The 24574-nt window shown below is 41.3% G+C and overlaps 1 protein-coding gene across 1 annotated transcript in view; it reads right to left on the reverse strand.

Annotated features, from left to right (window-relative positions):
- SLC13A5 (solute carrier family 13 member 5) overlaps window positions 1–24574 on the reverse strand; it is a 65766-nt gene that overhangs the window by 19594 nt on the left and 21598 nt on the right. Inside the window, exons 3-5 of the mRNA XM_075854255.1 lie at window positions 3868–3996; window positions 2460–2596; window positions 1734–1945 (exon numbers count right to left, since the gene is read on the reverse strand). Of these exons, the coding sequence (XP_075710370.1) occupies window positions 1734–1945; window positions 2460–2596; window positions 3868–3996 (478 nt within the window). The remainder of the gene's footprint in view (window positions 1–1733; window positions 1946–2459; window positions 2597–3867; window positions 3997–24574) is intronic.

Consider the following 24574-nt stretch of genomic DNA (forward strand, 5'->3'; position numbering starts at 1 on the left):
CATTGATAAATTATAAAAATATTATCATTGGCTTCTGAAATACAACGCATATATGTGAGCACTATTTATGTAAATCACTGTTCGGCAGTGGTTCGGACTTCAAAAGTTCAAAAGTCCACAAGTAAAGAAGACTCAGTTACTTTTTAAATTGAATGTTTAATTGGTGAAGTTAAATAAGTAATTTTAGACCAAATATACCAGAAACCAGCATAATGCAAATGTTTTATTTTTCTTATTTCGTAAGTCAATATTAACCCATAAAAACAACAATTCATAACCAAAGAAAATATTTCCGTGTTCTTAATGTTATGAAGCCTGGGAACATCTGCATTTTGGGTGTGGAAAAAGAAAAAATATTGTTTCCACGGTCAGCAGATTTTCTAGTTTTGGTTAAACAGTTACTTTTTCTGTCTGTTTACCTGAGAATTAGGCCACTTTCACACGTGCAGATTTTGGTCAGTGTTTTGCTTCTGTATTTGTAAACTAAAACCAGGAGTGGGTCCAAAACACCGAAGAGGTGAAAATCTTTCCATTATAATGCATCTCTGTGTACAGTTGGTTACACTCCTGGTTTTAGCTTACAAATACTAATGCAAAACACTCATCGAAGTACTGTCGTCCGCATGAGGCCTTATACTGGTAGCATGAACTGATCATTGCTGACAGACAGACTGGCAAAACTTCTATTGCCAGAAGAGGTACAACGATGGAACTGGTTACAATGTAGCTACTGTTTATAACATTAATTATTGTTTTTTATGGGTTAATATTCGCTTGAGAAGTAACACATTTGTCTTACGCTTGTTTCTGTTATGTTTATTTTTATTTAATTTGTCAGGTGAGCTGCTGTGCCATCACAATTTGTTTTTTCTGTCAGGTAACTTACTGTGACACAACTAATAGGTTTCAGTCAGGTAAGTTGCTGTGCCATCAAAAGTGAGTTTCAGTTAAAGAGACTCTGTCACCAGTTTAGAAGTGCCCAATCTCCTACCTAAGGTGATATGCGCTCTAATGTAGATAACAACAGTTGTTTTTTATAAAAAAAAACTTTATCTATTTCGGAGTTATGACTATTTTTCGTTTTATGCTAATTTCTTCCAAACTGGGTGTTTTTTTACTTTAGAGCAAGTGGATGTTGTAAAGTGAAGTGTATGACGCTGACCAATCAGCGTCATACACTTCTCTTCATTCATGTTCAGCTGTACTCACCGCACAGCATGATCTCGCAAGATCACACTGTGCTGTGGATCCTGCTGGGCTGGAACAATGAGAAGTGTATGAGACTGATTAGTCATTGATTGGTCAGCCTCATACACTTCTGTACAACACCCACTTGGTCAAAAGTAAAAACACGCCCAGTTGTCTATTAAGAAAGTCATTAGAATAAATCTAAAATTGCTCATAACTTGCTAAAAAATGATCGTTTTTCAAAATAAAAACCACTGTTGTTATCTACATTACAGCGCCAATCAGATTATGTAGGAGATAGGGCACTTATAATCTGGTGACAGAGCCTCTTTAACAGGGGAAAAATGTTTTTTATTTTATAACATTTCCTGTAACTAGTTTAATCTCTTGAGCTCTCAAACAACCCCTTTAATAGCCATGTATTGAAGGTGAGGACCTACTTTAAGAACCATGATTGGTAACTATACAAAAGTATATAAAAGGAATTGACTGAGAAGAATATTGTAATTTCATGCAGTCAATGGCAAAACAATTCCTGTGCTTACCCTGCACATCAGTCATGGCAATGGCATTCTTTTCATCCAGCTGCATTCCCTGGTTTGTCTGTCCTTCTGAATCCAAAATGGAAGTTTCCTGCTTGGTGTTATTCAGCTGACTCAAGACCGCTTGAACTATTGGGACCATCATGGCTGTGGTTGCTGTATTGCTTATCCACATAGAGAGGAAGGCGGTGACTCCCATGAACCCCAACATCAATCTGAGGATAATTCAGGGTAAATAATTGTTAGAAATGTAACACTCATGCTGATGCCTGGTATTACTTTTCAATATAACTTGTCACATTTGGTGAATAAATAGAGCATTTACTTTTTCACTACTATGGTAGCACTGCCTTATAATTATATATACAGTATATATACACTGTACATATATACACTGTATATATATAGATATATATATATATATCTATATATATCTATATTTGCTAGCCCTGAACTGCTCTGAAGTATCTACTTGAAAATGTTAAATATTAGTAGCTGAACTCTATTAGGGTTTAAGGTTTATTTAGCGATATTTAAGGTTTAGCAGACCTTTTGTAGTGATACTCTCCCATGACCTTATGCAGAAGTATTTAGAACTGGAAAACAACACTGCTAGAGCAACACGATGAAAGCACAAATGAGGTTTGCGTGTAATATTACAATTTTCACTTTTGGTTTACATAAATGGATTAATGGCATCCAAGAAGAAGAACAAAGGAAGGGTCTTACAAGGGAGGTCTAACTCCAACAATGAGAAGAACCTTCAGTGCAATTCTTTTATGTAGGTTCCAGTGCTCCACAGCCACTGCTACTATTAATCCTCCGACAAACAACATGTTAGTGTCCTTCAGGTACTGCATACAAACCTAGGAAAAAGGACATTGGTAACTGTCACATCATATTATGTACAAATAGGTGATATAAGAGAATAGAGGACAAAAGAATACCGCCAGCTATGGGAACATTTAGATAAAAACAACTTTCCAAAACCTGCAGCTAAAGGTCAAAATAACATAGGCCATTACATTCAGTCATTATTTGGATTGCATTATACCTCCTTTGGTTTCACCCCCCCCCCCCCCCATACATTAACTTTTAGAGAGAGAGAGAGCACATTTACCATTTCCCTTTTAATAAATAAAAGAATAACAGATTAAATATAAAAAAAAATTCTGGACTTATGTAAATGCAGCTTAAACGGGTATTCCCATAATCATCATTTATCATCTATCCATAGGATAGGTGATCAATATCGGATTGGTGGGGAGTCCGAGCATTATCTTCGACATTATCTTTGGCAGGCCTACAGAAATAAATGGAGCTGTGGACGAGCATCCACATTTCCACTCCATTCCTAAGCCCGTTCTCGTGATCGGTGGGGGTCACAGCACAGCAAAGCAGACCGTTCTGCATGACAATAAAATTGGACTATGTTATAATATGGTGGGGAATTACGAGAGTCGGCAGCTGGCACTGTTAGGGTAGTGCTTTGTGCTTGCGCTGATACAGCCATTTGCTTGCATCTCAACTTACTGGATGTAGCGGGTGCTGCATGTTTTGCCAACATTTTAGTATTTTATCTAGTCTCACCACTGAACATACTGGGCAGAGGTGTAGTTATAGGGGTCCAGAGGTAACAGTCACACTTGTGCCCTGGTGCCTTAGGGGGGCCCAAAGGACCATGTGCCACATAAGAAGACACCAGTATTCTCAATGGCACATAGTAGATGGGGCGCCCTGGTACAGATTTTGCATAGGGGCCCATGAGCTTCAAGTTACGGCACTGATAATGGCCCACAGCGTACGTCAGTGTTTGACGTTGTAAAATTTTAATGTCTGCGTTTGTGTCTTATATGGCTTCTAACATGCATAAGGCAGTCTAAAAGATTGAATGTTACTTTAAAGTTCATGTCCACCACCTCTCTTTCTTATAATGCCACATTACCGGATCATTTATTCATTTTTATTGGTGTTTTTAGTAGGAATTTGCATGATGTTAACATGTACAGTTGATTGACAACATAAAGGAAATCAGTAAAGGCAAACGAGGACAACATTTTTAGAATTACCTCAGAACATTTAGCGAATGGAGAAATTTTGGCCTAACATAAAAGGCAGCTGTTGAATAACTGTTTACCTGCTTTGATTCCAGAATTCCAAACATTGGGAACAACAGGACTGGCAGCATAGCAGTGACAGCAAGGGGTATGACCTCGGTACACCAGTATACAGCCATGAGGATTATGGAGTAGGCACAACTGGCTTCCTGAAAGGGAATACATTTGTTCTTTTAAAGAGCAGCAAAATAAGTCACACCTAAACACCCGGCAAGCCTCACCCATACAACATAACCCCACCCTCAATTGCCTCTAGTTCAAAATTCAAGTCTGCACTTGTATGGCGCCTAGGCCCCTGGGGACAGCCTATGGCATCATATGTGTGAAGTTTACCAGTGGATGAACTGTTTACATAAGGCCATGGGTATTATTAAATTCCGGCAGAAAACAACATTGTAGCATGGGTTATATAAGTAAGTGGATTGTTTGACTATTATAGCAGAACCTTTAGCGAATGGAGTAATTTTGGCCTAACATAAAAGGCAGCTGTTGAATAACTGTTTACCTGCTTTGATTCCAGAATTCCAAACATTGGGAACAACAGGACTGGCAGCATAGCAGTGACAGCAAGGGGTATGACCTCGGTACACCAGTATACAGCCATGAGGATTAAGGCCTAGGCCCCTGGGGACAGCCTATGGCATCATATGTGTGAAGTTTACCAGTGGATGAACTGTTTACATAAGACCATGGGTATTATTAAATTCCGGCAGAAAACAACATTGTAGCATGGGTTATATAAGTAAGTGGATTGTTTGACTATTATAGCAGAACCTTTGGTAATTCCATACATCAGGTTTTTACCTTCCGTAGGAGGTATACGTTGGGAGGAGTCCCATAGTATACCTTCGACGGAAGGTAGCGATGCATCCCACTGAAAAGGATTTCGCTTCCGGAGGATCCTCTTACATCACTCACTGTCCATGTATGGACAGTGGTGTCGGGCTTCTCCAGATGCTGAGTCCTTGGCCAAAGCACTACCGATGCTCTGGCCAGGGACACTATAGTTGAAAACCCCTTACATCACTGTCCATAGACAGTGATGTTAGTATCTTCCCCAAGGCCGAGCGCTACCTGATGCTCTTTCCTGGGACTCCGGTCCTGGGGAAGCTCCCTGAGGTATACGTATAACGTATATCTCTGACGGGTGACATATAGTGGCATCTGTCACACACAGGCTCCCATGTTAAAAAAGTATCCAATGCAAAATACTTTTTTTTGCGGGGTTCCTTAGGATGTATTAGTGTATAGTCTACTAAGTTATTCCATCCTCAAAATAAAGGTATACCGACATATATCAGCCTGACGGAGGCCAAAAGGACACACTTTTGGCCTCCTTTGGGCTAATGGAGCCCTATGGACACATTTAGCGTGTACGTCAGGAGCTTTTCAGACATACACGCTAAACGTAAGGTTAAAACGTGATGTGCACACGCCGTTATAGTGTTCTCTACACCGCAGTATTTCTGCACCAACTTGTGCTTCTTTAAAACCTTATTCAAGTATTAGGTATGATAACTTGTATTATATAATATATTGTGAAGATATTACATTATGTATGCCTCTGTAATGGTACACTGATGAACAAAAAATTAGAAGGCCTTTATAATGCAATTCCACTTCTTGCTTTGTGTGTTTTCTCTGTCATCTAATCAAAAACTTTTCAGTTACGCAGAAGAAGATGAGCTGACCTCTTATCGGCTATGACCCTAGTTATATGATATGAATGGTGTTCCTGGGGCCTCATAGATCTGTGCTCCTCAACAAATAAATAAAAACAAGAACTGAGAGCATCTCAAGCATCTCGTAAAAATTCAGACGGCAAATAACACAGGATGTTGGCCTATACAATTTACAACTATAGTCAATGACTTTATTGAAAATCTGCACCATGTGAAGAATGCCATGCTGGCTTATTTCCATTTCAGTTTATTCTTTCCTCTAGGACATTTCTTCCTGACCACCCATGGTGCCTATATTAAACATGTGCATTTGCATAGCATTAAGCATAATATAGACCAGGGACATCAACTTAGTACAAGGAAATACAAGGTTGTGTGCTTAAAAATAGTTATAAGTAATACCGTGGTTGAAACCATGTTTGTATAATGCAGGTGGCAGTTTTCCCAGCTACAAATCTATGCAAATAAGTGATTTTAAAAAAAGTTAAAAATAATCAATGAAACCTGTTCCTGTTCTCTTTCATAGTATTCTCCAAGCGCAACTCATAACTGTCTACTCAGTACTTAACACTATTGCCCTGCAGCAGTGGGGTCCTGTATTCAAATCCGACCAAACACGACTTCTGCATGGAGTTTGTATGTTCCTACATGTTTGGGTGGCTTTTCACTGAGTTTTCCAGTTTCCTCCCACACACCAAATTCATATTGATAAGTTATTTGGCTTCATGTTGGTGCTATATAAGCAACGGCAAGTAATCAAATAAATAAATCTCCTCATTTCAAGAGACCATTTAAAGGGATTGTCCAGAATGTATGTTTGTTTGTTTGTTTTTACTTATCTTTCTTATTCTTGAAGAATAAGAGGGCTTTTCAATATATTGTTTGTTATAAAGTCCCCTCCCTACGGTGTCCACTGAATTGATCACCGCTGCATGTAAACATAAAAGTAACGCTTAAGTCCGCACATGTGGACCCCCCTTTCTCACATTAAGGCTGGATTCACACGAGCGTGTGCCTTTTGCGCACGCAAAAAACACGCCGTTTTGCCTGAGCAAAAGGCACTTGACAGCTCCGTGTGGCAGCAGCATATGATGCGCGGCTGCGTGGTTTTCGCGCAGCCGCCATCATTATGACACTCCATTTGGATGTTTGTAAACAGAAAAGCACGTGGTGCTTTTCTGTTTTCATTCATCCTTTTGACAGCTGTTGCGCGAATCACGCTGTTCGCATGGAAGTGCTTCCGTGTGACATGCGTGGTTTTCACGCACCCATTGACTCCAATGGGTGCGTGATGCGTGAAAAACGGACGTGTCGTGACTTTTACGCAGCGGACCAACGCAAAAATCACGCACATGTCTGCACAGCCCCATGGACTAATATAGGTCCGTGCGACGCGCGTGAAAATCACGCGCGTTGCACGGACGTATATCCCGTTCGTCTGAATAAGCCCTAAAACTATGATATAGGCTGAGGGCATCTTGAATAATCTTTCAGTTCTCCAGTAGGCTGGACAATTTCCTCTCTTTTTCCATCATCAGACTGGATAAATTAAGAAGTAAAATATTTGACATTTTATAAAATATGTTCTAACCACAAGGTTACTCTTCTAGTATCTTTAAAACACGTGTGGTTCCCAGCAGTCAATTTCACAATATCAAAGTAAATAATTCAGCGGAATTGACATCACACACCTCATCTGCCAAGTGGGTAATGTCTGCCACTATTATCTTGTATACACATCTTCTCTGAGGTGGTAACATCAAAAATGTTTCTATCAATTTAAAGGTAAACATTTCTACAAATATGATTCAGTCATAATGATAAGGCCACATGAAGTATCTACATTTGCCAGGAGATGTAGAGAAGCCATATTAATTATAAAAAAAAACTTCAAAAAAAGTCATTATAGTATATTAAAATATAGTTCTAAGTACATCTCAACATAGCGCATTAATAAGTAACTGGTTGTAAAACAGTTAGAGCAGTCCAAACCAAAACATATCTCACCCACATAAACTGACCCTAACGAAATGGAACCAGTTCATGTGCTGCTATTGTAGACGCAGGTTGTCCTACTGTATAAGCCCCTGTACAATATGATGGAGCTATAATACATGTCAACATCTCAGGCGCCCCTCAGGACATCACACCCTTTGGGTTAGGTTGTCCTTGCCTTGGTATATCAACTCCATAAAGAAAATTCAAATAGACACCAAATCAAACATTGAAAAACCAAATTTCGCGAGTGTCACATTAAAATGGAGATAATATTAAGCTGCAAAATTAGTTTTACCCTGGTGGTATGAATGGACTCTCTGGAGAAATCTCAGATCTAACTTGTTCGCACATATGACATTTACACCCATGACAAGCTCCTCTGTGCAGAAATTTCTAACCTGGTGAATTCTTGTTGACAGAGACATTTTTAGGCACATACAACCTTTCTTTATGACACTTTAAGAAAAGTATACATGTTGCCCACAGTAACCCATCAGATTTAATCTTTAAGGTGCAAAACTGTACTGGAAAATGAATGCTAAATGTAAATTCTAATTGGGTGCTATGAAAACAGTGACCAGTTTTTCTCTTAAATTTTATACATGTGGGCACTTAAAAGATAACTAAACTTTTAAAAAAAATTGACATGTCATAGTGACATGTCATAAGTTTTCATTGGTGGATGTCCGAGCACTGAGATCCCCACCGATCGCTAAAACTAAGCTGCAGAAGCACTCGGGTAAGCGCTCTGCCTCTACGCTTCTGATCGGCTTTCCTTGGACTCAAGGACTTTCTATTGAGCCCTTACACAGCTCGCTCGGCTTTCCAAGGAAAGCCGATCAGAAACGAAGCGGCACAGCGCTCACCATAGTGCTTCTGCTGCTTCGTTTTAGCAATCAGTGGGGTCTAAGTGCTCTGACTCCCACCAATCAAAACTTAAGTCACTATGACACATCAAATAGTTTTAAAAAGTTTAGTTACCCTTTAAACTTTTGTGCTGATAATCTAATTTAAGGCGGATCTGTCAGGTCTCTTTTACTACCCTATCTGAGGGCAGCATAGGATAGAGGGGGAGATTCTGAGCTTGAAGACATATATATATATATATATATATATATATCGAGTGGCTCTCGAGTGGCTTAAGGCTCATAGAAGGGCATATGGAAAGGAGTTGTCTTCATGTGACAATCCCTTTAAACAGCTTTTTATATAAGAAAAAAACAAACCAGAATATATATTCCTGAACCTGAGATATAGGAGAGTTTACAGAACATAAAACGACACATTGGATTATATTCACTAGCTTGTGAAGCATTAAACACATAGCACACATCCTCTATACTCTAGATCTGCAAGGTGCAGGCAGATTCAATTCAAAGCAAATATTTGACTAGGATCTTATATATTAATTAAGTAAACCATTCTTTAGTATGTTTGAACTCAAACCTTTGCAAAGAAATGTAATATTGCAAGATGACCTGTCAACAAGTGTGTGTACAAATATAACCACTGGTGAGGACATCAGAGCAGATATGTTAAGTAGACATGGAAGAACAATCTATTTGAACTTAAAAAGCACTTAAAAAAAGAAAGGATTCACACTTTCAGGGCTTGTTTACACGAACGTGTATTACGTCCGTGCAACGCGCATGATTTTCACGCGTGTTGTACGGACCTATGTTAGTCTATGGGGCAGTGCAGACAGTCCGTGAGTTTTGCGCAGCGTGAGTCCGCTGCGAAAAACTCACAACATGTCCTATATTTGTGCGTTGTTCGCGCATCACGCACCCATTGAAGTCAATGGGTGTGTGAAAACCACGCATGTCACACGGAAGCACGCATGTCACGCATGTCACGCTCAACAGCACTGAAAAGGATGAATGAAAACAGAAAAGCACCACGTGCTTTTCTGTTTACAAACATCCAAACGGAGTGTCATAAATAATGATGGCGGCTGCGCGAAAATCACGCAGCCGCGCATCATATGGTGATGACACACGGAGCTGTTAAGTGCCTTTTGCGCAAGCAAAACGCCGCATTTTTTGCGTGCGCAAAACGCACACGCTCGTGTAAACCCGGCCTAACATTTATCATCATCCACAGGAGTAGGTGAGAGGGAGAGTCAGAGGGGGACTGACTGCTGGGACCCCACAGATTAAAAGAAGAGGGCACCCTAGTTTACAGTTTCTCCCCACCAGGACGGCTCATGGGCCCTGGTGCAAGAATTCAGCTTGGGCCCCCCTACCACTCCCCAACACCACCAGACCCTTGCACGCTCCTATTCCCAGCCGCCTTGCCCAACAGCACCCATGGATGCCCCCACAGTATAATTCCCCCCATAGCTGCCTCCACAGTAATAATGCCCCCACACAGTATAATGCCCCCACACAGTATAATGCTCCCCATAGCTTCCCCCACACAGCATAATGTTCCCCATAGCTGCCCCCACACATTATAATGCCCCCCATAGCTGCCTCCACAGTATAATGCCCCTCATAACTGCCTCCACAGTATAATGCCCCCACACAGTATAATGCCCCCGCACAGTATAATGCTCCCCATAGCTTCCCCCACACAGCATAATGTCCCCCATAGCTGCGCCCACACAGTATAATGTCCCCCATAGCTGCCTCCACAGTATAATGCCCCCCATAACTGCCTCCACAGTCTAATGCCCCCACACAGTATAATGTCCCCCATAGCTGCCCCCACACAGTATAATGTCCCCCATAGCTGCCCCCATACAGTACAATGCCCCCATAGCTGCCTCCACACAGTATAATGCCCCCCATAGCTGCCCCCACACAGTATAATGCTCCCCATAGCTGCCCACATGCAGTATAATGCCTCCCATAGCTACCCCACACAGTATGATGCCCCCATAGCTGCCTCCACAGTATAATGCCCCATAAAGTATAATGCTCCCCATAGCTGCCCCACACAGTATAATCCTCCCCATAGCTACCCACATGCAGTATAATGCCTCCCATAGCTACCCCTCACTGTATAATGCCCCATAGCTGCCTCCACAGTATAATGCCCCCACAAAGTATAATGCTCCCCATAGCTGCCCACACAGTATAATGCTCCCCATAGCTGCCCCCACACAGTATAATGTCCCCCATAGCTGCCCCCACACAGTATAATGCCCCCCATACCTGCCTCCACAGTATAATACCCCCCATAGCTGCCTCCACAGTATAATGCCCCCACACAGTATAAAGCCCCCATAGCTGCCTCATACAGTATAATGCTCCCCATAGCTGACCACATACAGTATAATGCTCCCCATACCTGCTCTCACACTGTATAATGTCCCCCATAGCTGCCCCATACAGTACAATGCCCCCATAGCTGCCTCCACACAGTATAATGCTCCCCATAGCTGCCCACACACAGTATAATGCCCCCCATAGCTGCCCCCACACAGTATAATGCTCCCCATAGCTTCCCACATGCAGTATAATGCCTCCCATAGCTACCCCACACAGTATAATGCCCCCATAGCTGCCTCCACAGTATAATGCCCCCACAGAGTATAATGCTCCCCATAGCTGCCCCACACAGTATAATGCTCCCCATAGCTGCCCCCACACAGTATAATGTACCCCATAGCTGCCCCCACACAGTATAATGCCCCCCATAGCTGCCTCCACAGTATAATGCCCCCACAAAGTATAATGCTCCCCATAGCTGCCCCACACAGTATAATGCTTCCCATAGCTGCCCCCACACAGTATAATTTCCCCCATAGCTGCCCCCACACAGTATAATGCCCCCCATAGCTGCCTCCACAGTATAATACCCCCCATAGCTGCCACCACAGTATAATGCCCCCATACAGTATAATGCTCCCCATAGCTGACCACATACAGTATAATACTCCCCATACCTGCTCCCACACAGTATAATGTCCCCCATAGCTGCCCCATACACAGTTTAATGCTCCCCATAGCTGCCCCACACAGTATAATGCTCCCCATAGCTGCCCCCACACAGTATAATGTCCCCCATAGCTGCCCCCACACAGTATAATGCCCCCATAGCTGCCTACACAGTATAATGCCCCCCATAGCTGCCACCACAGTATAATGCCCCCATACAGTATAATGCTCCCCATAGCTGACCACATACAGTATAATGCTCCCCATACCTGCTCCCACACAGTATAATGTCCCCCATAGCTGCCCCATACAGTACAATGCCCCCATAGCTGCCTCCGCACAGTATAATTCTCCCCATAGCTGCCCCACACACAGTATAATGCCCCCATAGCTGCCCCCACACAGTATAATGCTCCCCATAGCTGCCCACATGCAGTATAATGCCTTCCATAGCTACCCCACACCGTATAATGCCCCCATAGCTGCCTCCACAGTATAATGCCCCCACACAGTTTAATGCTCCCCATAGCTGCCCCACACAGTATAATGTCCCCTCTAGCTGCCCCCACACAGTATAATGCCCGCCATAGCTGCCTACACAGTATAATGCCCCCCATAGCTGCCTCCACAGTATAATGCCCCCATAGCTGCCCCGTACAGTACAATGCCCCCATACCTGCCTCCACACAGTATAATGCTCCCCATAGCTGCCCCATACACAGTATAATGCCCCCCATAGCTGCCCCCACACAGTATAATGCTCCCCATAGCTGCCCCCACACAGTATAATGCTCCGCATAGCTGCCCACATGCAGTTTAATGCCCCTCATAGCTACCCCCACACAGTATAATACCCCCATAGCTGCCTCCACAGTATAATGTCCCCACACAGTATAATGCCCCATAGCTGCCGTATACAGTATAATGCTTCCCGTAGCTGCCCCATACAGTATAATTCTCCCCATAGCTGGCCCACACAGTATAATGCCCCCATAGCTACCCCCACAGTATAATGCTCCCCATAGCTGCCCCATACAGTATAATGCCCCCCATAGCTGCCCCCATACAGTATATTGCCCCCCATGCTGCCCATGCTTCCCATACAGTATAATGCCCTCCATATCAGCCCCCCACACAGTATAATTCTCCCCATATCAGCCCCCACAGTATAATGTCGCACCATAGCTGCCCCCTACAGTATAATGCCACCATATAGTATAATGTCCCCATAGCTGCCCTCATACAGTATAATGCCCCCCATATGAGCCCCCATACAGTATAATGACCCCAATATGTGCATAATAGAAAAATAATAAAATTACTTACCAATCCCCGTTCCCACGCCGGGTGGAGGATCCTTCTCCTCCTTTGGTCGGTGCTATGAGTGACTCGGCGCAGACTGGCACGATGACGTCACTACATCGAGCCTGTCTGCGTCGAGTCAATCATGGATCAGGGCACAGTGAATGCTGGAGCAAGGAGCCATCAGCTCCTTGCTCCAGCATTGAATGGAACCGGGACCTCGGTGAGTGACTCGCGACCCCCCAGAGGTCTTCACACGACCCCCCAGGGGTTCGCGACCCAAAGTTTGTAATGTATTGTATTGTGCAGTTTGCTGTGGAGAGAGGAGGGGGCGGCTGTAATTTAATGGCCCCCCTCTCTCCACTGCAAACACAGACAGCACAATACAATACATTACATTATGGGTCCCCTCTGCAGCTCACCTGGAGTCTTCCAGGATCTTCCGCACCGGCTCTTCCACGCTGGCTGGAACGCTCCTCATGTGACATCACGGTCACATGGCACACTGAATGTACCATGTGTCCGTGACGTCTAAGGATCCCTGCCCATAACCAGGAAGTGCCGGCGTCAAGGCACAGAGAATTTATTTAATCATTAGCACGCTGTTTAGCCCCCCAGGCTTAGGGGCCTGGTCGCAACTGCGACCGCTGTGACCCCTATAGCTACGCCACTGTAGCTATCTATCTACCCCTGTATTCTAAGTTTACATGCTACTAGACTATTAATTCCCAAGTTGGTTAATCATCATGATACTCAATGCTTCTGCTAACTTGCTATAACCTTTGACCTAACACTGACATTTTTTCAAATAGAATTTCAGAAATTGCAAATATTTGATGCTACATACAAAGGGACCTATGTATCATTCAGTCCTGTTACAATAATCATTTTGTCCATCTTTCTTTGTGAATGTAAAAGTAGTTATAGATAACACAGCAGAATGTGAATATAAAAGACAATGAGGGAGATTTATCAATACTCTCTTAAAGATAGACAGTATAAAGCTAAACCAGACAGGCAGAAACTGCGCCAAAGTTTACACAGTGGCGTCAAAACAGGGAATTTTGCATATACCCTCTCTTTTTTGTATTATATAGAGTGAGTTTGGGAACCACAAAGGTGTATACCACCAGTATTATGCTAATTTTTATTTAGGGAAATGGGAAGAAGGGATAAGAGTTGTGGTTCCTATGGGAAATTAAAAATAGTGATGAAAATAATAAACTTTATTAACATATTTTATTAAAAAATTGTATAGAAATTTTTACAATTTTCCAATGTAGGTCAAATTGAGTTGCAGTGCAGATGACCCCCTATCTTACACCATGAGAGCACAATTTGCCCTATGAATAGTTAACTATCAATTATTACTGTCCTACAATGACATAGCCGGACCTGCCTGTTATCATTTATTAAAGTTAGTAAGAGTATTGCTCTAAATTGAACTTTATTAATTGCTCTGTGATGAGCTATGTAAAAGTTTTTGCTAACAGTGGTACAATGGCCCTTATTCCAAGTGTGTTGTATTATGTGCACTGAGTGTATCAGTACTTGCTGTTTATCAGACAGGCAGTAGCACGATAAAGTGTCGTGCTGCAATTTTTAGCATTAGCCGCTGATGGAGCTCAGTGTGCGCCCACTAGCAGAATCACTTGGCAGCCCACATTGAAATGGTATACATCGCTGACCACCGCTATCAAAGCCAGCAGCGATGTAATAGCCGGTGTGGAGGTGCACTATGTAAAGTGCCCTGATTGTTACGTGTTCGCTGTCAGTTCTCACCGCTAGTACGGGAGAAACAAAGGCAGCAGCACAGCGGATATTCGGGCTAGGCAGCCTGTGTACACCGCCTCTGAAATGGCATGCACCGCTGACCACCGCCACTAAGACCAGCAGCGATGCAGCAGCCCGTATGGAGGTATAAGTGCACTATGTGAAGTGCTCTGATTATTAAATGCTTGCTGTCAGTTCTCACCGCTATTACGGGAGAGACAATAGGCGGCAGCACGGTATAGTATTCGGGCTAAACAGCCTATGTATATCGCTGTGGTGACTCAGAGAACGCTGTCAGAGGTTTCACCCGGCAACGTCTATCAAGACACAGGCACCGCTCTCCCTCTAGGAGCAGTGGTTACACATAAGAATAGTTGCAGACTGATAAGTTGTATTGTAGACAGCAATAGATAGGACCTATTACATTGGTTACATTGATATGACTAAACACCCGATGCGCGTTTCGCCGGCATTCCGGAACCTCTGACTGCGGCATTCCGGAACCTCTGAGTTATATGACAAATTTGGTGCATCTTGCTAGACATGTTAAACACTTCTCTCACCTCCTTTTGGCTTGTGTACTTTGGATCAATATATTGCCCCACAAAAATAGCGGACCCCATTAATAAATCTGACACGTTTTTCAACTCCTCTTAGCCAAGCCCCATTTTCTAGACACTTTTTAAAACTGTCTATAAAAATGCAAAAAGTGTCTAAAACAAATAATAAATTTGGCATACAGCATGTTCTCTGGCACATTGTGTGTCAGAATTCTGATGAATTTTAATTATTACATTGGGACAATGAAACTATATAAATATGTATATTTTATATGTTTCTATAAGAGTAAATGTCTCCATAAAGATGAAAAATCACTAGTAAACATATGTCTTTGGCTTATCCTTTTTGTGAAAAATCCCATTCTACAGTGTCGAACATGAGCCTGCTGCTCCAATCAATGTCTATGGGACTGACGGAAACAACCAAGCGCTGTACTCAGCTGTTTATGTCATGCTTATAGACTTTGAATTGAGCGGCACGGCGCTTGACCAACCGCAGCTCCAATTAATGTCCTCCTCACTACGGTCGAGCCAGCGGTGGGGCCTCCGACAATCAGACAATTGGCACCTATCTTGTGGTGATAATTGTCAATTATGGGAATATCCCTTTAACCCTTTTTTTTTTAATATAAATCTCCCACCACTTTTCCTCTAATGCAGCACATGATTGAGTAACCCTCTAATACCTTGCAGGGCATCATGCCATAATACTCTCTACATACTCTCTCTATTACATACAATGTTGAATGTATAGAGTGTGTCCAAGGGCATGATGCCCGGCAGCCTACTGCATGTTTCACTTGATGAGGCGCCTTGTCAGACAAAGGTCGCTAGCAGATTTAAAAAATGCCTCCATTGAGGTTGGTAAGATTATGGAAGAGGATAGAGAAGTAGTCCATAGAATTTTTTTAAAGGGAATGTTTTCCTAATTTTTGTACCATTATTCAGATATAAAGCGGCAGAAGAGAAACAATGTGTTTCTTCTGTCTTTTTAAATGTTGTAGATATTTAATTTATTTTTAAAAAGTTCCTTGGGCGGTCATTTTGAAGGCAAACACTTCCTTCCTGTATTGTCTGAGTAGTTAGTACAATAGAGTATGTTTACAGAACCCTCCCCCAGAAAACAGGGAGTGACTGGGGAGATGCATTCAAAGGCCTATCTGTTTCTAACCTGGCCTTCAGGCCCCCGGCAGTACAACAGAGCTGTTATTATCTCCACACCCTCTAATGGTAATGAGATGATTCTGCTCATTCAGTCCCAGTGTAAACAGCAAAGGTGACAAGTGAGCTACAGAAAACAGGAAGCATCAGCCTAGTAACAAAAAATGTAAATAAAAAAAATTACCATGAGTATTTTACAAATATGTTTATAATAAAAATATGATTTAATTAAAGGGTTTATCCAGTAGATAAAAATTGATGGCCTATCCTGGGGATAGGCCATCAATAGCTGACAGTCATCAATAGCTGACGGGTTGGGGTCCGACTCCCAGGATCCCCGCCGATCAGCTGTTTTAAAGGGGGTGGAGCACTCGTACGAGCGCTGCTTCCCCTTCATTTCTACCTGCTCACTGTGAATCTCCGACATGCATTTAGTGGCGCACAGGCATTGCAGCATTTTCTCCCATTGAAGAAATCGGGAGAAGACGGCTGCAATACCTGTGAATCGCCGCTAAATGCGTGTCAGAGATTCACAGTGAGCAAGTTGAAATGAAGGGGGAGAAGCAGCACTTGTACGAGCGCTGCACTCCCTTCAAAACAGCTGAATGGCGAGGGTCCCGGGAGTTGGACCCAAACCCATCAATTTTTAGAAACTGGATAACCCCTTTAATATGTCTAATTATACATTCCCTTTAAAGCAGCTCGGTCAGATATTTATGCTGGCATACAGTGGGATACATCGCCTGGGAAATCTCCTGAAGTCACTGTCCATATAAGAACAGTGATGTCAAGGAGCTTTCCCAGGGCCGGAGTCTTGAGGAAGAGCATCTACTAGTGCTCTACCCAGGGACTCCGGCACTGTGGAAGCTCCTGATGTCACTACCTTGCGCTGGAGTCCCCGAGCAGAGTATCAGCTGGCGCCCTGCCTGGGGCCTCCAGCACTGCTCCTGACGACACTGTCCCTATATATCTGACAATGATGTCGGGAGCTCCCCGACATATACGCTTAACATATACTTGTGTTGGATGCCATAGAGGGGCATCCATCACCCTAAGGCTCCCATGTTAAAAAAAACTTATACCGTGTATAAATTTATTTTTGAAAAATCCATCAGGATTGAAATAGCCTAGTCTTTTACGCTATTCCATCCTTACAAAAAAAAAAAATATACCAATTTATACCAGCCCAGTGGGGGCCAAAAGGGCACTTTTAGCCTCAGTTGGGATAATTGAGCCCTATGAACACGTTTATCGTGTACGTCGAGAGCTTTCCCAATGAAACGTAGGGCAATAACATAATGTGAATGGGGTCGAAAGAAGTGACAGACACTGATTTCACTTATTAGTTAATGTTAAGTAGTTTAGGAGTATTTAGAACTTATACTTGCAGCATGGCCAGGTATATGCGTATATTCATGCTCCCCCTTACTCCCTGCCCTCCAGCTGCTGATTGACACCTTTCTCTGTGCAAAGGGAGAAATATGTCAATCACTGGCTGGAGGGCGGGGAGGCGGGTAAAGCATGAATATATGAATCTGCTTTAAGGATTGTAATTCAAGCTTCAATTTACTCTACCACATGTTACTGTTATTGCAGAAGAATTGGTTACTGGCCTCTAATGAGAATGTAGTGTTGGCTAAGACCTTGTGAGTCAACATCTATTCGAATGGAGAATATAGACACTCTTTTCCAGCTATTGATCCGATGCCCTGCTGGCAACACAAATGAGTTGTTGGTTCCTCTCCACTAGTTTAATTTTTTCTTTCTACAGTAGGAGCAGGTTAAACGCAAATAGTTTCCCCATTATCTGCTTACGCCAAGATTTGCAGTTCTTTTGCCAGCGCTCTTGACCTCCTGTCCATGTGCATTCAATGACTAACAGCACGAACAGGTTCCCATGTGTCCTATTTTTGTGCAACATTTGCCATTAATTGGAAGTTAAAAAAATAAAGACTTTTTGAAACATATTGTATAACCTATTATATTCTATAATAGCAAAATATTTGTTATTTTTTTTTAATCGTCAGTAAGCACTAGTGAGTTCCTGTTCAACCCTTGCAACACAGAGAAGGAGATTAGTTATTGGCATATCTCCACCCTCTCAGTGGCCTATGCTTTCTGGGCATACAGTGCACATGGCAATAAGTATGAATTTCTTAAATTTTTTCAAATTGGGGGAGGGGGGTGTGAATGTCTGCACAGGGGCTCAGTAACAGAGCTCAATATAGTGCTTCTCCCTGCCAAATGCTTAGTCAGTAGCTCATATTAGCCATTTACAATAAAACGGAGGATTGTTTAAAATAATGCAGAACATATGTTAGGGATATGGTCTTACATATATATATATATATATATATATATATATATATATATATATATATATATATATATATATATATACTTATTTAAAATAAGACCCTAATAAGACATTCTTATAGTGGTATGATTATTTGTAGAACATAGAAAGGACAGTTCTGCCTCTTACACTATTTTCTCCATGAGAGAATATGACTCTATGCTTAAATGGATTAACTGTGCCTAAAATGTTCTTTTTGGCCAATTCAGGACATAGCGGCCGCTAAGAGTTGAAATGAAAGCATGTGTGATCGCTTCAAGTGAGAGTGCATCTGAGGTGCTTTAAAACTCAGTACGCAGAGTATCATACTGGGAGAAAAGTAACTGTGAAGGACTGTATGTACTTCTGGCCCAAACCACATTCGTTATTCTTGGGCTTTTGTGGGGCCCTTGTCCAGATATTTAACGTTTATTTACCAGTGGTTTGAAACATTTCCAAAAAACTCTTAATGGCCATTATATAGAGCTGGGTTTTCTTACTGCGGAAATACAGATGAAAGAATGACAATATGAGTCAGGTGGATAGAGAAGTTTTACTTTGATTGCTCAAAGCATTAAATGACAATTGTGGAATTATCATAATTTACATTAGGATTCAGGATAAACATTTATTACTGGGCAGCAGCCTTTCCTATAAACATAATGTATAGATATCCTAAGATAAAAAGGGAATAATATAAGGGCAGGCTATATGGACTATGTGGTTTTTTTCTGCCATCGATCTTCTATATTTCTATAGAATGATTTACCAGCCGTTTCATTGATGTCAATGACGTTATGATTTCTGTGATTTTTTTGTTTTCCCTTAATTTTTTAAAAAAAAGCAACAATACAATGGATTTTTAACTGGCCTTAGACATTAATTTTTTTATGACAGATCCTGACGATCTAATAACTATGGGGCTGGGCTGAGGGCCTCTTGACACCTTCCGTTGGGGGAACCAAGAATCCGACAAGAGTTGGATTTGTACCTATCAGATAATTTGTTTGCTCTGGAGATAAGCAGCAATTGGAGGTGTTTGACCACTGCTTTTCCCTCCCCCATTGAAATATCAAGTCTTTGCTGATTTCGTGCCTATAGGCTGCTTAAAGCATTCCTAACCTTTCAGTTGACTTTACAGAATAAGCTGTCAAATGTGTTTGCTTGTATCCTGCATGCTTTATCAGTTTTCTCTTCTGCAAGGTTCTATCTTTAATTCTCAGTCTTCTCTGAGCTAGTGGGAAAGCCTAAGGGCCCATTCACACGAATGTGAATAACGTCCGTGTGCTGCGCATAGGAATCACGCGCAGCACACGGACCCATTGATTTCAATGGGGCCGTTCACACATGCATGTCCTATATTGGTGCGTTTTCACGCACCTACGTGCCTATTGAAGTGAATGGGTGCGTGAAAACCACACACCGCACACGGATGCACATAACACAACACACAGACCAGATTCACGTGCGTTTTTCACGCGCATTAATCTGATACGCTCGTGTGAATATAGCCTAACTGTTATCATGTCTGCCATACACTGCACACATAGAGAAGAGAAAATCCTGGCTCCCCTATCGCTATCACAGCACATGGAGAAAATTATACAGTAGTAATGAGCAGTGTAGCTGGGAATCTAGCACTGGGGTGAGATAGAACATTTACTAGAAGATGTAGCAGCATCTATGTGTGTCTCTCTGCCTCTCTCATTTTCTGCTCCTGCTCCCTGCTCCCCCTCTCCATAGACTTCTATGGGCAGTTGTAACCTGATTTCTCAGTGACTGTCTTCTCTTGCGGAAAAGGATTTAGCAGTAAATTTAGAGTGACTAAACAGCTAGGACGGAGGTGGAAGAGCCTGTTAAGCGGAGAAAGACATTTTTCTCTAGTAATATATATTACAAAGTTACATATATTCGTTGTACTATTGATTTATGCAAAATTTGTTGACCGTTTGTGACCATTTAAGGTTGCATAGGACCCCTGGTCCTAGATTGGAAGACGTGTATATATACTAATACCATAGTTATTCCAGCTGTGTGCTAGCTATATCATGAAACATAATGAGAGGGTGAGAGGAAATATAATTGAGGATTCAAGATGGAAGAAATACAATGACATTGTTACACTCATAGCTGAAAATAAAACTCAAAGATCTCCTAATTCCAGACTACCAAGCAATTCTAGATTATAAATATAGGCTGTTTTAGTAAATTACTGGGTCAGGTAGGTTTCATGTGGAGTATAGGAAGGTCGTTTCATGGCCCGGGAAACTTTAAACTAAATCTATTAACTAGTTATACTCTTAGTGCATGAACTCTTTTACCTGACTTGTTTCTTTTCATTCTCTTAATAATTAGTGTAGAGTCCTTGTAATTTCATCAGTTGAGTGATTTTCTGTGTGAGCTATCGTGTAGTAGTCAGCAAAGCGTATGAAAGTCAAGTTTTATCTAGGCTAAGATGTTGATTTCCTAAATTTAGAATAATTTTATTTATAATTTTGCTATTACTGAGCAATTTTACAGACATCAACCTGTTTTACAGACATCAACCTATATGTATGGGACCATATTGTGACATAACATGTCATGCATGACATTATTGTACCTAAGCCGCTAATGTCAATAATCTCTTACTACCAGATATGTTTTCGGGACATCTTCTGACACAGTTTAGCGTTAAATGGGCAGGCACCGGGCAATCTTGGTCGGAACTAGGTACCAGTAGAACAGTATTTCATAAGAGGAAAAAAGGATAAGTGTGTAGAGTGAGAGTGCTGGCTGGTTGGTTCCCAAATATATTACCAGTCCCTTTCATTTCAGTGTCCTACCAACTCTGGATATTTTTTGTAAATATAGCCTTCTTTAATACATCTCTACTCAAAAGAAAAAACAAAAGTGCACAACCGAGCCAAATATTGAAATAAAAGTAATAGCTTTATTATTCCATATAAAAACAAATATTAAAAAATGAGTTCCACAACACCGAATGGACGGCATCCACCAAAATACATGTATATAACAATAAAATATAACATAACCGCTCAGCATCACTGAAATTTAAGATCTAGAAGATAAAGTGCATTCGTGCTATGATGTCAAGACACATCAAGAGGTAAATGAGCTGAAAGTACAAAAAACTTGTTACAAACCCATATTTGGGGGAACCACGTGGAACAGTGCGGTGAAGTCAAAATACATCAAGAGATTTATGAGCGCAAAGTACAAAAAACTTGTTACAAATTAGGGGACCACGTGAAAGCCAATCCTTGTAGTCCCCTAAAATGGATTTGTAACAAGTTTTTTGTACTTTCTGCTCATAAACCTTTTGATGTATCTTGACTTCATTGCACTTTTAGGTCTTAAATTTCAGTGATGCTGAGAGTTTATATTATATTGTATTATATCGTTATATAAATATATTTGATCTGTGAATGTTGTCCATTCTGTGTTTAATATATGTGTTTATCTGGATTATATCTTTTATTTCAATATTTGGCTCTTTTGTGCACTCATGGTTTTTTATTTGTCGGTTTAGGAACTATACAGTTAAGTGCGGCCTCGATATGGCTTTGTGACAAACTGCTCTTACATTAGTTGATTAATTTTTGTGGTTACTGAAAAATTATGTTTTCCACTATTGTTGGTTTAATCTCTACTCAAAGGCAGCCATATCAAGCGGATGTGTTCTGTTTTTCGAGAGAGAAAAATTCTGGTTCGGTCGAAGATACTAGAAAATGTGAAGCATGGGAAGGCTGGACATTTTTAATAAAGGGGAGGATACTGTTAAATGTAAATGATTAGTGTAGACAAAAGAATATGTTAGATAGAAAAGATGGGTACGTGAGGCGGAATAGAAAAGAAGAAAAGTTAGAGATCTCAGGGACCACAATTATTTTTCCTGTGACGCGTGTTTGCTAACAAGAGAGTGGAGCATGACCAGAATACCAGGAACGGTTATAACAATCGAGTCATGGAAGTGACACACAAAGCTCTTTATGCCATTATTACTAGCATCGCTAACCAATAAAAAATTGATAGGTATTAGAGTGCGGAGGATTGTGCCCAAAGTTCTCATTTAGACAATTGATATACTAGTAGATGCCTTCGAAGATACAGAGACATCGGAAGAAAACACTGGCAGTAATATGGTCTAGTCATTGGGTTGGTAATATTTTGCAGGATTCCAGAAAGTATTATTATTCATTTAGCTATGAAGTTGAATCTATGTTGACAAAAGAGAACAACAAATCACAATGTGGTCTAGAGACAAGTCTTGAGATTTTCTTTTTAATTTCTTATATATTAAGTTGCACAACATATTAATGACAATTACTGTTTCAGACAACCACATCCTGACACACAGAGCTACAAGACGAGTAATAAAATACTATTAATCCATGACTGTACAATTTAGCACTTCTTTGCCAGGCATTTTTGAGTTTCACTTCATACCAAATTACAGTCCATTTATAAGTATCATTTACTAACTTTTAACCCTTTAATGACCAGCCTATTTTAGACCTTAATGACCGAGCCATTTTTTCCGTTTTTCCATCGTCTCATTCAAAGAGCTATAGCTTTTTTATTTTTGCGTCGACATAGCTGTATAAGGTCTTGTTTTTTGCGGGACAAGTAGTGAATTTTTAATAGCACCATTTTGGGGAACATAGAATTTGATTAACTTTTATTAACTTTTTTTGAGTGGGAATAGAAAAAAAGCTGCAATTTCGCCACACTTTTTTGTGTCTTAAATTGACGCCGTTTACTGTGTGGTATTAATAACACAATAACTTTCTTCAGCGGGTTGTTGCGATTGCAAAGATACCAAATTTATATAGATTTTTTATGTTTTACTACTTTTACACAGTAAAAACACTTTTTTTTCAAAATTATTTGTTTTTGCGTCTCCATATTAGAAGAGCCATAACTTTTTTATTTTTTCGCCGATGCGGTTGTATGAGGGCTTTTTTTTGCGGGACGACTTGTAGTTTTTATCGGTACCATTTTGGAGTAGATGCGACTTTTTGATCACTTGTTATCACATTTTGAATGTTTTTTTATTTTATTTTTTACGACGTTCCCCGTGCGGGTTAAATGATGTAATAAGTTTAGAGGTGGGGTCGTTATGGACACGGCAATACCAAATGTGTGTAACTTTTTTACTTTATTTTGTTTTTTAATAATAAAGCAGTTTGTAAGGGGAAAAAGTGGGTTTTTCTTTTTTTTTCACTTTTTATTAAACTTTTTTTTTACTTTTTTACTAGTCCCACTAGGGGACTTCACTATGCGATTATCCAATCACATTTATAATACACTGCAATACTTCTCTATTGCAGTGTATTATGCCTGTCCGTGTAAAACGGACAGGCATCTGCTAGGCCATGCCTCTGGCATGACCTAGCAGGCATACACTACATGCAGACCTGGGGGCCTTTATTAGGTCCCCCTGCTGCCATAGACGACAGACACTCGGCGATCTTATCGTCAGTTGTCAGTGGCATGAGAGGGAGCTCCCTCCGTCTCTCCAAAACCCCTCAGATGCGGCGCTCGCTATTGGGCGCCGCATCTGAGGGGTTAAACGGGTGAGATCGATACTAATATGGCAGCTGAGAGCAGGGACATTTAACGGCACCCTGCTCTGTTTATTTATTCTGATGCAGCTCTGTAAAAAGGCTATGGGGCGGTCACTAACAGGTTAAAGGGCTTTTCCCATCAAAGACATTTATGACATATTCACAGGATATGTCATAAATGTCAGATAGTTGCGGTTCCCACCTCTGGGACCCGCACCTGTCTTTAGAACGTGACCCCTAAACCCCATTCTACTTCTCTGTGTTGTGGCTGACACGTGTTATTCCCGACTATGACTTACGGAAACAGCGAGGCTCGGTGTTGCTACGCTGTTTCCGTAACTCCCATAGAACTGAATGGTAGTTACATAGATAATGTAGCTCGCATGCTACACTGCTTCTGTAACTGGCATTCACTATTATAGGACTTATGGAAACAGTGTAGCACAGCGAGCTATGCTGTTT

Source organism: Rhinoderma darwinii, chromosome 2 (assembly GCF_050947455.1).
Source record: "Rhinoderma darwinii isolate aRhiDar2 chromosome 2, aRhiDar2.hap1, whole genome shotgun sequence".
Lineage (NCBI taxonomy): Eukaryota > Metazoa > Chordata > Amphibia > Anura > Rhinodermatidae > Rhinoderma > Rhinoderma darwinii.